This window comes from Macaca mulatta, chromosome X (genome assembly GCF_049350105.2).
Source record: "Macaca mulatta isolate MMU2019108-1 chromosome X, T2T-MMU8v2.0, whole genome shotgun sequence".
NCBI classification, from domain to species: domain Eukaryota; kingdom Metazoa; phylum Chordata; class Mammalia; order Primates; family Cercopithecidae; genus Macaca; species Macaca mulatta.
In genome coordinates, this window is record NC_133426.1 from 107,976,175 (window position 1) to 107,990,865 (window position 14,691).

General features: G+C 43.4%; 1 protein-coding gene across 2 annotated transcripts in view; it reads left to right on the forward strand.

Moving 5' to 3' along the window:
• The first annotated feature begins 1,845 nt into the window (after positions 1-1,845).
• Positions 1,846-14,691, forward strand: part of CENPI (centromere protein I) — a 65,415-nt gene continuing 52,569 nt past the window's right edge. Inside the window, exons 1-6 of one of the 2 annotated variants that reach the window (XM_028841983.2) lie at positions 1,846-1,958; positions 3,505-3,824; positions 4,744-4,979; positions 6,275-6,412; positions 13,784-13,902; positions 14,202-14,309. In XM_028841983.2, coding sequence (XP_028697816.2) covers positions 4,757-4,979; positions 6,275-6,412; positions 13,784-13,902; positions 14,202-14,309 — 588 coding nt within the window. In that variant the 5' untranslated portion in view covers positions 1,846-1,958; positions 3,505-3,824; positions 4,744-4,756. The remainder of the gene's footprint in view (positions 1,959-3,504; positions 3,825-4,743; positions 4,980-6,274; positions 6,413-13,783; positions 13,903-14,201; positions 14,310-14,691) is intronic. The other variant, XM_028841984.2, reaches the window with a different exon arrangement.

Sequence of the window (14,691 nt, forward strand, 5' to 3'; positions counted from 1 at the left end):
CTGTCTGGACAAATACTGAAAATCTGGAAAGTAAGGATCATATCAAAGGATTTAGCCTCTCTTTTTCTGAGTCTGGATGAAGGAGGAGAGGAAAGAGAAGAGGGAGTTTAATCACTTAATATGCTAATGAGGTTGCCAAGTTTCTAATTTCTTTTTTTTCTTTTTCTTATTTTTTTTGAGACATGGTCTTGCTCTGTTGCCCAGGCTGTAGTGCAGTGGTGTGATCACAGTTCACTGCAGCCTCAATTTACCAGGTTCAAGTGATCCTTCCACCTCAGCCTCCCGAATAGCTGGGGCTACAGGCATACGCCACCATGCCTGGCTAATTTTTTTTTGTAGAGACGGGATTTTGCCATGGTGCCCAGTCTGACCTCGGACCCCTGGGCTCAAGCAGTCTGCTTGGCCCGGTCTTCCACAGTGCTGGGGTTACAGGTGTGAGCCACCTCGCCTGGCCCAACTTTCCAATTTTATTTACGTTTCCCCACACTTTTGTGATGTTAGCACACAAGACAGAAAGCCACGTAATTAGGATCTCAATACAATTTCCAGGTTTGGGAGTTTTGCTTAATTAGGTGATGCCAAGAGAAGTTGGAAAAATGATTTCAGAGAAAATCGAAGGTGTATCAAAGGTGAATCACTATCTTTCACTATATATATATATACACACACACACACATATACACATATCTATATACACACACATATATACATATATATACACATATCTATATAGATACACACACATGTACACATATATCTCCACAAAGTGGTACAAGTTGCACTGCCACGGACTTTTCACATTAGGCAAGATAGTTCACCACTCAGGGCTCCAGCTTCACCATCTACAAAAAGAAGGTTGTTGAAACCTTAAATTTCCTTCCAATTTGCATTTCTTTGAGCCTATGAAACATGATTAAAAACATGAAAAATTATTCAAGAAATTTTCAATTTTATTAAAGAACAGCATCTATCAGAAAAAATTGAAGAGCCTCAGTTGTCATGCATGATTAAGTAAGAGTTGGTGAAACTATTCTGAAAACCATATATGATGTGGTAAAGTTATTTTTGCTGTATCCTTTCCCAAATACATAAACTTTGATTATTCATCTCTAAGATTGCAATCCCCCCCGCCAAGTTTGCCTAAAGTTTATAGGTATGTTTTGGTCTCAACAACTCAGTGAGAGTCATTAAATTTGTCTTTTCTCTTTTATTCCTACTCTAGTTAAGAGATTAAATTAGGGACTAAACTGAGAGCTTAGACTAAACCCTTGTTGCTGTTTTAAAGCCAGTTTCTTTAAGGTCAATTAACTCCTCATTGTTAGGAATAGTTACATGTTGACAGCCGGTTTCTAGAAAACTTTGGAGGATATCCATACCCATTCTCGGTAAAAGGAGGGCAGATCCAGCCTTTCTTTCCTCCCACGCCCTAGGTTCACATGGGGAAAGCGACAGGCCCTTTAACTTAAGTCTCGGCCAGGGAGAAGCCACCTTTATTGTGATATTTACGGTTTCACATTTCCTACAAAGTCCCGACATCTTGGGTCAGCCTAGGCAAAATAATCACTATAATTGATCATGTTAAATTCAAGAACCCAGACACGAATTGTTCCGCTATACGCAAAATTACGAACATGAATATTCTTAGCTCAGTGGGAACGCCAGCCAATCAGCTGACACCAGCAGCAACGGCCCACTCGCTGCGCTCCCCACAGGCTCAGGTGGGTGGGGCAAGCCGCTCTCCGTAATTGGGTCTACGTCAGCGTCATCGCGCGCGCCACCTCCCGCCACCGAGCCACCCGCCACCTCTAGCCAATCAGGCTTCAGCTGAGTGCGTTACTCCGCCCAGCCGCCGCCTGGGTTTGCGCGGAAGCGCATGCGTGGGGTGGAGTCAGCTTCTTTGAATTCCGGAGGCGGCATTCGGTCGTCAGAGGCCTGTGCGGGTACAGGTAGAGTGTCAGGTGAGGAGGTACTGTTAAGCACCGCGCGAAATGGGGGCGAAGAGAATTTTTTAACTTTTGAGGGTGGGACTATCCTGCAAGGTGTGACTGCGGTCGGGTTTTCCGTAGCCAGTTTCCCTCCAGGGATCCTTGGGAAGCCCTGGGATGGTTCAACTGGGTGGGGTCAGAAGCTGTTCCCTTGCCCTTCTTTCCTAGGAACCTAGGAAATAACTCGGAACCTGTACCTTCCCACTGGTTTGGACATATTCCTCTCCTGATCTGGCCTCATCTGTTCCAGGGAGGTGGGATTGAGTGTCATTCCGACCATTCCTTTCGTTTTTCCTATTTGCAGCCAGAAACTTAGAAGTCATTCTTGGTTCCTCTTCCCTTTTCCCTACATCCAATTCTTTTATCACAGCCTGCTCTATCTAACTCCAAAACATTGCACGAATCCAATCATTTTCCACCTCTACACCCTAGGCCTACAGTCATCCTTCTTCTGGACTTCTGCAACAGCTTTTTATTTGGTTTCTTTTCTCTCCTTGACCTCTAACGTTTTCGTCTCTGCACTGCAACTAACATGATCTTCAAACACAAATCAGGTGGTATTGCTCCACTCTCTAACCTTTCCCCCTTCCCCAATGTTTTCCCATGACACTTAAAATCCAAACTCCTTACTCTGGCCTGCAAATCCCAATATGATCTTAGTCACTGGCTACGTTCTGATTTCATCGCTCATTACCTTTTACCTCTTTCATTCCACTCCCTCTAGACTAATGTTACTACTCTTTCTTTTCTTTCTTTCTTTCCTTCTTTCTTTCTGTCTGTCTCTGTCTCTCCCTCCCTTCCTTTCTTCCTTTCCATTCCATTCCTTTCCTTTCCTTTTTTTCTTCTTTCTTTTGACAGAGTTGGGCCAGGCGTGGTGGCTCACGCCTGTAATCCCAGCACTTTGGGAGGCCGAGGCGGGTGTGGATCACTTGAGGTCAAGAGTTCGAGGCCAGCCTGGCTAACATGGTGAAACCCAGTCTCTACTAAAATACAACAATTAGTCAGGTGTGGTGGTGTGCGCCTGTAATTCCAGCTACTCGGGAGGCTGAGACAGGAGAATTGCTTGAACCCAGGAGGTGAAGGTTGTGGTGAGCCAAGATAGAGATCATTCCACTGCATTCCTGCCTGGGTGACAGAGTGAGACTGTCTCAAAAAAAAGAAACAATGTCTCACTATGTTGCCCTCAGCTTCCCAAAGTGCTGGGATTATAGGTGTGACCCACCTTGCCCTGTCAAGCTGCTGTTTCTTTGACACATAAAGCTCTTTTTGCTTTAAAGTCTTAAAGGTCTTAGCATGTCTTCCTCTTTTCCATGAAATACTGTTCCACCAGATCTTCTCATGGCTGGTTCCTTCTTGGCATTCAAATCTCAGTTCAAAGGTCACCTCAGAGAGGTTTTCTCTGAACACTTATTACAAAGTTACAATGTAGCTTCCCATCCCCGCTTCATTTCTGTCACATCACTGTGTATTATATTCATTATTGCTTACTTTTCTTCCTTTTACTTTTTATTTTTTTCAGACAAAGTCTTGCTCTGTCAACCAGGCTGGAGTGCAGTGGCGCAATCACGGCTCTTTGCAGCCTCGACCTCCCGGGCTCAAGCGATTCTCCTGCCTCAGCCTCCTGAGTAGATAGGACTACAGGCGCGTGCCACTATGCCTAGCTAATTTTTTAAATCTTTAGTAGAGACGTCTCACTGTGTTGCCCAGACTGGTCTTGAACTCCTAGGCTGAAGGAATCTTCCGGCCTCGGCCTCCCGAAGTGCTGGTATTACAGGTGTGAACTACCATGCCCGGTCTTAGTTGTATACTTATTTATTGACTCTCACCTCGCCTTTCAGTGTAAGTGTCATGAGAGCAGGGACCTTGATTGTTTTATTATTTTATCCCTGGTAACTAGACTTGTGCTTGGCAGATAGATGACATTTAGTAATTATTTATTAAGTGAATGAATGGGAATATTTGTCTCCTGAAAGTGCGTAGTTTGGCCACCAGTTTGGCTTTTGAACTATGCAGCTTTGACTTAGCACTGACAAATTTAGGAGCATAAAGTTTAAAAGCAAAATCAAGGAGAAGTGGGGAAAATAGGAGTGGAGAAAGTAAGATTGAGTTATTGAGATGGATTAGTTTTTTTGTTTGTTTTGAGACAGGGTCTCGCTCTGTCACTCAGGCTGGAGTGCAGCAGTGCAGTCTCTGCTCACTGCAACCTTCACCTCCTGGGTTCAAGCGATTCTCCTGCCTCAGCCTCCTGAGTAGCTGGGATTACAGGTGTGTGCCACCATGCCCAACTAGTTTTTGTATTTTTAGCAGGGACAGGGTTTCCTCATATTGGCCAGGCTGATCTCAAACTCTTGTATGCCTGACCTCAAGTCAGGCCCGCCTCAGCCTCCCAGAGTGCTGGGATTACAGGTGTGAGCCACCACGCCCGGCCGAGATGGATTAGTTTTGGACCCATTTATATGACATAGCCATTCTAAGAGAGAACTTGCATATGTTGCCTGTACTCTTACTGTTTTTTTCCACTAGAAAGCTAGTTCAGCTGATGAATGTTCCTTGGCAGGTTGTTTCTATTTCTATTTAGGGCAAGGACTTTCTGAGAAAGTCAACCTCTAGATTTTGTTTCCTGAATTGTTGTCAACTTATTTATTGCATGCCTGTTGTATGCTAGCTATTGTATACTAAATACTGGAAACACACCCTCTCTCTGTGGATAAAAAAGGACTGTTTGGCTGATTAATGATAACACTTGTTTTCTGTGTAGAACATATGCAGTAATGTCACCTCAAAAGAGAGTTAAGAACGTCAAGGCACAAAACAGGATTTCACAAGGTAGTAATAGTTTTCAGACCACGCTTTCAGCCTGGAAAGTAAAACAGGGTCCAAGCAACTCAAAGAACATCTCAAAACATGGACAAAACAATCCAGTGGGAGATTATGAGCATGCTGATGATCAAGCTGAAGATGCTTTGCAAATGGCAGTGGAATATTTTGAGAAAGGTAAAGGTGGATTGTTTTCCTTATGAAAGTCCTGTTTCTGTAAAAATAGTCTAGTCTTTTTTTCTGAAGAGTTTTTAAAGGAAAGCATAATTTTTTTTTTTTTTTTTTTTTGAGACGGAGTCTCGCTCTGTAGCCCAGGCTGGAGTGCAGTGGCCGGATCTCAGCTCACTGCAAGCTCCGCCTCCCGGGTTCACGCCATTCTCCTGCCTCAGCCTCCCGAGTAGCTGGGACTACAGGCGCTGCCACCTCGCCCGGCTATTTTTTGTATTTCTTAGTAGAGACGGGGTTTCACCGTGTTAGCCAGGATGGTCTCGATCTCCTGACCTCGTGATCCGCCCATCTCGGCCTCCCAAAGTGCTGGGATTACAGGCTTGAGCCACCGCGCCCGGCCTATGGAAAGCATAATTTTGCTCATTCATGCTTTTGTTTATTTAATAGACATTGAGCAGTTACTACATATCAGTATGCTGGGCACTAGGGACACAACAACAAAACTTACTAGTAGAGTGGTTCCCAAACTGCTGCATATTGGGATCACTTGAGAATCTTTTTTTCTTTTCTTTCTTTTCCTCCCTTTCTACCCCTTTGGCTCTGAGAATCTTTAACAAACAAACTGACGTCAGGCATCCACTCTTAGACTTTCTGATTTTATTGGTATGGAATGCAACCTGGCATAGGGATTTTTTTAAAGGCTTTGGGTGGTTCCAATGTATGGCAAAGTTTGGGAACCACTGTCCTAGTATTGAAACAGGTTGTAGTCTAAGTTCAATGCTTTTAGTTAGTTTAGAATAGAAATGTCAGGGCATAATCCAGCTTTCCTCACTGAAGGTGCTATCACTGTTAAATATTCTTTAGTTAAAAACATCTCTGAACGGTTTTTGTGAAGACACGTCTTACATAAACTCCTTTATTTATTTTTGGAGACAGGGTTTTGCTCTGTTGCCCAGGCTGGAGTGCAGTGGCATGGTCATTGTACGTTTGACCTTTCGGGCACAAGTGAGCCTCCCATCTCAGCCTCCTGAGGAGCTGGGACCACAGGCGCGTGCCAGCATGCCCAGCTAGTTTTTAATTCTTTTGTAGAGATAGAGTCTTGTCATGTTGCCCAGGCTGGTGTCAAACTCCTGGCCTCAAGTGATCCTCTTGCTTTGGCCTCCCAAAATGCTGGAATTACAGATGTGGGTCACCACGCCTGGTCATTAAGCTATTCCTTTAAAGAGTTTCAAATTGTTATTATTGAGGCTGAAGACTGAAATAATTTTAAAGGTCTCACTATTTAATATTGTTTCTTTTTTCAGGTCCCGTTAAAACTTCACAGAATAAAGATAAAACTTTGGAAAAACACTTGAAAACTGTGGAAAATGTGGCTTGGAAGAATGGGTTAGCTTCAGAAGAAATTGACGTTCTATTAAATATTGCACTCAGTGGCAAATTTGGTATGTTGAGGAGATGCTTTTTTTTGTTCTTTTAACGCACCTAGCACCTATATTTTTTTGCTTTAAAAATATGTATATATACACATATATATATACACACACACATATATATATAGATAGGTATACACACACATTTTTTATAATAGAGACAGTGTCTGACTATATTGCCCAGGCTGGTCTGGAACTCCTAGACTCAAGTGATCCTCCCGCCTTGGCCTCCCAAATTGCTGGGATTACAGGCTTGAGCCACCGCACCTGGCTCGAGGGGGATGTTGTTTTGTTTTTTGTTTTGAGATGGAGTCTCGCTCTGTCACCCAGGCTGGAGTGCAGTGGCACGATCTCAGCTCGCTGCTACCTCTGTCTCCTGAGTTCAAGCAATTCTCCTGCCTCAGCCTCCCGAGTTCCTGGGACTATAGGCACGTGCCACGTAACCTGGCTAATTTTTTGTATTTTTGTATTTTATTTTGCTGTGTTAGCCAAGATGGTCTCCATCTCCTGACCTCGTGAGCCTCCTGCATTGGCCTCCCAAAGTGCTGGGATTACAGGTGTGAGCCACCATGCCTGGCCAAGGGCATTTTTTGTTTTTTGTTTTTTTTGGGAGACTGGGTCTCACTCCATCGCCCGGGCTAGAGTGTAGTGGTGCAATCTCAGCTCACTACAAACTCCACCTCCCGGGTTCCACCTCTCTGCCTCAGCCTCCCGAGTAGCTGGGATTACATTGGCCTCCCAAAGTGCTGGGATTACAGGTGCCTTCCACCACGCCTGGCTAATGTTTTTGTATTTTTAGTAGAGACGGAGTTTCACCATCTTGGGCAGACTGGTCTTGAACTCCTGACCTCGTGATCCACCTGCCTCGGCCTCCCAAAGTGCTGGGATTACAGGCGTGAGCCACTGTGCCCGGTCTTGGATGTTTTTGTCATCACTTTGCTATTAGTTTTTCCTTTTAGACTTTGTTTATTTATTTTTTTGAGATTGAGTTTTGCACTTGTTGCCCAGGCTGGAGTGCAATGGTGCGATCTTGGCTCATTGCAACCTCCACCTCCTGGGTTCAAGCAATTCTCCTGCCTCAGCCTCCCGAGTAGCTGGGATTACAGGCACGTGTCACCATGCCCGACTAATTTTGTAGTTTTAGTAGAGATGAGGTTTCTCCATGTTGGTCAAGCTGGTCTCGAACTCCCGACCTCAGGTGATCCGCCCTCCTTGGCCTTCCAAAGCATTGGGATTACAGGCGTGACCCATTGTGCCCGACCTTCCTTTTAGACTTTGAATTAGATTGTTCATTGGAATTAGTTGCAGTTTTTTATGTTTACTGTTCTCTTCATAAGACCAATCTGTTAAGATTATACAATGGGCTTTTTTGTGTGTTTAGGCCAAAAGTTTCTGTGTGCATATGCTGAAAATGACCAGTTACCATATATCATTACAAATAAAATGCAAAATACATACTTTTGTCACCAAATACATGAGAACCGTTTTTTAGTATTTATCTTAAGCATACGTAGTAATTTCAACAATGTTGCTGGAAGGCATCTTAAAAGATCACTTAGTCTACTTCATTACCTTCATTTTCTTTATTTTATTTATTTATTTTTTGAGATGGAGTTTCGCTCTTTCACCCAGGCTGGAGTGCAATGGCGTGATCTCGGCTCACTGCAACCTCTGCTTCCCGGGTTCAAGCAATTCTCCTGCCTCAGCTTCCTGAGTAGCTGGGATTATGGACATGTGCCACCACACCCGGCTGATTTTTGTATTTTTAGTAGAGACGGGGTTTCGTCATGTTGGCCAGGCTGGTCTCAAACTTCTGACCTCAGATGATCCGCCTGCCTCAGCCTCCCAAAGTGCTGGGATTACAGGCATGAGCCACCGTGCCCAGCTAAGATGCTTTTTCTTTTGTGCAAGTGCATCTTTTCCTGTTCTAAATTCATTGGTGATGGTTGGGATGGTTGGAAGAGGTTCTTAGAAATAATACCTGGTCAATATTTTATTTACTTGAACCTTTTAACTTTTTCTCATTTAAATTCAGACTTGGAAGGTATTTTAGACTCTAAACACTCTCATTTAAAGGTGAGGAAAAAGAGGCTCAGAGTAGTTAAAGAGACTTGCTTAATGTCAGAGGTAGAACTGGGGAAATAAGATGACCAAACTCCCATTCTAGTGCTTATACTGTACCACATTGCTGCTTTTTTTTCTACTTAAAAAAAGTTAAGGCTGGGTATAGTGGCTCATGCCTGTAATCTCAGCACTTTGGAGGGCCAAGGCAGGATGATTGCTTGAAGCCAGATTTGAGACCAGCCTGGGCAACAAAGCGAAACCTTGTCTACAAAATGTTAAAAAAAAAAAAAAAAATTAGCTAGGTGCAGTAGCATGTGCGTGTAGTCCCAGCTACTTGGGAGTCTGAGGCAAGAGAATCACTTGAGCCCAGGAGTTTGAGGCTGCAATGAGCTATGATGGTGCCACTGTACTCCAGTGTGGGCCACAGAGCAAGACTCTGTCTCTGGGGAAAAAAAAGAAAGATTAAGACAGCTCTCAAAACCAAATGCTTTATATACTAAGTGTTTCTTGGCTGTCGCATGTTAGATTCCTTTGTTTATATCCTAGCAGCATATTTGCAGGGGTATGTGTATTTATTTTAAAGTAACAACACATTACTAACCGAATTCAACATATGACTGTCAGGTATTTTATTTCTCCATTTTTATCTGATTAGTTCTCTGTGTTTCCCTAGAAAGTTAAATGAGACCTAATAAAATTGTTTTTTTTCTTGTAGATGGTTTTAGATTGTTTGGTTCTAATATCTTTCCAGGAATCCGTGTTTAACTGAACAATGTCTGTCAAGATCAATTCACCCACTCCCATCTCACTTTAAAACATATATGGAGTAGGGGCTGGGCGCAATGGCTCACGCCTGTAACCCCAACACTTTGGGAGGCTGAGGTAGGTGGATCACGAGGTCAGGAGATCAAGACCACCCTGGCTAACATGGTGAAACCCCATCTCTACTAAAAATACAAAAAATTAGCCGGGCGTGGTGGTGGGCGCCTGTAGTCCCAGCTACTTGAGAGGCTGAGGCAGGAGAATGACGTGAACCCAGGAGGCAGAGCTTGCAGTGAGCGGAGATCATGCCACTGCACTCCAGCCTGGGTGACAGAGCGAGACTCCATCTCAAACAAAACAAAACAAAAAAACAACATGTGGAGTATACAGATGTTTTCTGTTTTAGAAATTTTTTTTTCGTGACAGAGTCTCACTTGTTGTCCAGACTGCAGTGCAGTGATATGATCACGGTTCACTGCAGCCTCGACCTTCTAGATTCAAGCAGTCCTCCCATCTCAGACTCCCAAGTAGATGGGACTACAGGTGCGTGCCACTGCACCCAGCCTCCTTTCTTTATCTCAGAAATTAATGATTAGGTTATCTTGATGTCTGCCAGGACTTGAGGTGTCTCAAAATGCATGCCTCAGACTTGGGAAACTTATATAGCAATTTAAAAAATAATCTCTGGCTTTCTATTGTTACTTTTCATTTTTTTTTTTTCTGCTAAGCTGGAATTTGCTGAGGTCAAATGTGGCCTCCTTAATTCCTTTTCTCCCTTTTATTATAGTTATTTCTGTGATGTCCCCCATCCCTACTAGATCTTTACATGCAGCTCTTTTGGTAAGTTTCAATGCATATTCAGAGGCAGGTATGCTAGAAATGTCATCATAATTAGGTACAAAGGGACTTTAGATTCTTTAAAAATTAAGTCACTTGGAAGTAAAAATAGAATCAGTATTGAATTCTCCCTTTGAATTTGGTGCACGTGTAATGTGTTAGTGGTGAGACTATTTTAAATTTCGAAGAGTTAGTGGATGGGAGTGAGAAAGAAAACAAGAAAAGAAACCACAAGAGTGGAAAGCAGAGATTTTTATTTTTGTGATTCATTACCTATCATCACTGCTTCCTTTCTTCTCCACAGAATGATAGTGTACAAAGTGATGAGATATATTCTAATTCTTGAAGCCTTAATTAACAGAAGTTGAGATAGGATGTATTCAAAGCCAGCCTCTGTGACTTTTTTTTTTTTTTTTTTTGAGACGATCTTGGTTCACTGCAAACTCCGCCTCCCAGGTTCAAGCGATTCTCCTGCCTCACCCTCCTGAGTAGCTGAGATTACAGGCGCCCGCCACCATGCCTGGCTAAGTTTTGTATTTTTAGTAGAGATGGGGTTTCAGCACGTTGGCCAGGCTGGTCTCGAACTCTTGCCCTCAGGTGATCTCTGTGACATCATTTCTATTACCAGATGGGAGAACACCATAGAGGCCTGAGATCAAGTGGAAAGATTGGACTAGTGTAGAATGGTATTACTGCTAGTCAATTCCAAGAATATCTTGTTCTAGGCCAGTCATGGTGGCTCATGCCTGTAATCCCAGCACTTTGGGAGGCCAAAGTGGGCAGATCCCTTGAGTCCAGGAGTGCGAGACCAGCCTGGGCAACATAGTGAGACCTTGTCTTTGCTAGAAATAAAAAACGTAAGCAGGTATGGTGACACATGCCTGTAGTCTCAGCTACCCTGGAGGCTGAGGTGGGAGGATTGCTTGAGCCCAGGAATTTGAGGTTGTTGTGAGCTATGATTGCGCCACTGCACTCCAGCCTGGGTGACAGAGTCAGACCCTGTCGCAAAAAAAAAAAGAATATCTGTTCTATTCTGCTACTCTTCCTGCTTTTTTGGGGTGAGCGGATGATACAAATATATACATTTTAATTTTATATGTATGTTTTTATTTCTGGCTCACATTCTCTCATGAACAAATACATTCTTAAATGTAACACCTCATGCAAAGTGTCCATCAGTAGCTTTAAATAAATCAGTCTATGAGGCCATTAAAAAAAAATCTTTGAAATTTTCCTGTGATTGAAAGCTTTTTTGGAGATATAACTCACATACCATAAAATTCATTGTTTTTTCCTTTTGTTTTCTTTTTTTTTTTGAGACGGAGTTTCACTCTTATTGCCCAGGCTGGAGTGCAATGGTGTGATCTCGGCTCACTGCAACCTCTGCCTCCCGGTTTCAAGCGATGCTCCTGCCTCAGCCTCCTAAGTAGCTGGGATTACAGGCGCCCACCACCACGCCCAGCTAATTTTTGTATTTTTAGTAGAGATGGGGGTTTCACCATGTTGCCCAGGCTGGTCTTGAATTCCTGACCTCAGATGATCTGCCTGCTTTGGCCTTCCAAAGTGCTGGGATTACAGTTGTGAGCCACCGTGCCCTCATAACATTCATTATTTTTTTATTTTTTACTTTTTTATTTTTGAGATGGAGTTTCACTCTGGTAGCCCAGGGTGCAGTGCGATGGCGTGATCTCGGCTCACTGCAACCTCCACCTCCCATGTTTAAGTGATTCTCCTGCCTCAGCCTCCTGAGTGACTGGGATTACAGGCGCCTACCATGACACTCGGCTAATTTTTTTTTTTTTTTTTTTTTTGAGATGGAGTTTCACTCTTGTCGCCCAGCCTGGATTACAGGCGTGAGTCACCACGCCTGGCCTAATTTTGTATTTTTTAAATTAGAGATGGAGTTTCATCACCTTGGCCAGGCTGGTCTTGAACTCCTGATCTCAGGTGATCTGCCTGCCTCGGCCTCCCAAAGTGCTGGAATTACAGGCATGAGCTACCGCTCCTGGCAAAATTCACTGTTTTAAAAATTCAGCATTTTTGTTTTTGGAGACAGAGTCTAACTCTGTCACCCAGGCTGGAGTCTAGTGGTGTGATCTCAGCTCACTGCAACCTCCACCTTCTAGGTTCAAGTGATCCTCCTACCTCAGCCTACCAAGTAGCTGGGACTATAGGCATGTGCTACCACATCTGGCTAATTTTTGTATTTTTTGTAGAGATTGGGGTCTCACTATATTGCCTAGGCTAATCTCAAACTCCTAGGCTCAAGCAGTCCTCCGGCCTCAGCCGCCCAGGAGGCGCCACCATGCCCAGCTAATTTTTTTTTTTTTTTTTTTTTTTTGAGACGGAGTCTGGCTCTGTCGCCCGGGCTAGAGTGCAGTGGCCGGATCTCAGCTCACTGCAAGCTCCGCCCCCTGGGTTTACGCCATTCTCCTGCCTCAGCCTCCCGAGTAGCTAGGACTACAGGCGCCCGCCGCCTCGCCCGGCTAGTTTTTTGTATTTTTTAGTAGAGACGGGGTTTCACCGTGTTCGCCAGGATGGTCTCGATCTCCTGACCTCGTGATCCGCCCGTCTCGGCCTCCCAAAGTGCTGGGATTACAGGCTTGAGCCACCGCGCCCGGCCTTTTTTTTTTTTTTTACATAGAGACGGGGTCCTGCTATGTTGTCCAGGCTGGTCTCAAACTCCTGGGCTCAAGCAATCCATCCACCTCAGCCTCCCAAAGTGCTTAGATTATAGGCATGTGTCACCGCGTTCAGCTCCAAATTCAGCATTTCTTTAAAGCATAGTCAGAGTTGTGTAATCATCACCACTATCTAATTCTTGAACATTTTCATCACCCCAAGAAGAAACCCTGTACTCATTTATATTTTTTAAATAGAAATATTTGAGCCAAATAATTTGCCTTATAGTTTTTTTTTTTTTTTAGAGAGGGTCTCACTTTGTCATCCAGGCTGGAGTGCAGTGACATGATCACAGCTCACTGCAGCCTCGACCTCCCTGGGCTCGGGTGTTTCCCCCACATCAGCCTCCCAAGTTGCCGGGACTAAAGGCTTACCCCACCACCCCTGACTAATTTTTGTATTTTTAGTAGATATGGGGTTTTGGCGTGTTGCCCAGGCTAGTCTTGACCTCCTGGGCTCAAGTGATCCGCCTGCCTCGGCCTCCCAAAGTGTTAGGATTATAGGCATGAGCCACTGTGCCTCACCATTGCCTTATAGTTTACATCAGTAGTTAAAGGTACATTTTTATTTTGAACAATTTATTAATAATGATAAGAGATACTGAATTTTACACACTGTTGGTTTTTATTGCCTTCAATATAATCTGAGGTTTTTTTTTTTTTTGAGATGGAGTTTTGGTCTTGTTGCCCAGGCTGGAGTGCAATGGCACGATCTCAGCTCACCATAACCTCCGCCTCCTGGGTTCAAGCGATTCTCCTGCCTTAGCCTCCCGAGTAGCTGGGCTTACAGGCATGCTCCATCACGCCTGGCTAATTTTTGTATTTTTAGTAGAGATGGAGTTTCTCCATATTGGTCAGGCTGGTCTCGAACTCCCAACCTCAGGTGATCCACCCACCATGACCTCCCAAAGTGCTGGGATTACAGGCATGAGCCATCATGCCCAGCCTAATGTGAGATTTTTAGATCCGAGAGTGAATAATAGTAAAAGAACAATTGAGACATCAAAATGTAGTTTAATTTAGCTTGTCTCCTTTCCAGGAAATGCTGTAAACACACGGATATTGAAGTGCATGATCCCAGCAACAGTAATATCACAAGATTCTGTGGTTAAGGCAGTCTCCTGGCTTTGTGTTGACAAGTGTTCTGGTAGCACCAAGGTAATCTTTTTAAACTCTTTGATTGTAAGTCCTTCAGAACCACTTAAGGACTGACAAGGAAGAGCCACTTATCAAGTAATGACATTGGCCTTTTGTGCAAAGCCTGTAGTTTTGGAACAATATATCTTGATGCAAGGGCTATGTTCAAACAGAAATTTTTACTGAGAAATAAAATCTATTATTCTACTTTGTGCCTGAAGCCTCTAAAATAGCCCTGGCGACGGGGGACGGGGGGTGGAATTAAACTCTTCTGTACCAGTTGTATTTCTTTAAAGATAAGTATTTTGTCTCTTCAATAGGTACTTTTTTATCGTTGGCTGGTTGCAATGTTTGACTTCATTGATCGTAAGGAGCAAATTAACTTGCTCTACAGCTTCTTTTTTGCTTCATTGCAAGATGATGCACTGGTAAGTAAAAATTGGACAGCATTAGGCATCAATCAAATAGTACATGAGTGTATATTGATGCACCATATATCCTTCAGCATGCTATACAATGTGTTTTTCCTTATTTTAAAAATATATCAAACATACAGAAATGTACCAAGATAACATAGACATATCAAATATACAGAAAAGGGCAAATAATAACATTCTATTTTGCTCCTGTCTCTCAGATTAACAAATAGAAAGTTTTTATCATATTTACTTTATATCTTATTTTAAGGAAATAAAAATGTTACAGATAAAGTTGATTTCACATTGGAGTCTTGTTTGCTGATCTAGAGCACTTATTGCCATCTTTTCCCTTTTAAACCACTTCAACAGGGTCCTTTGAGTCATTTACTCT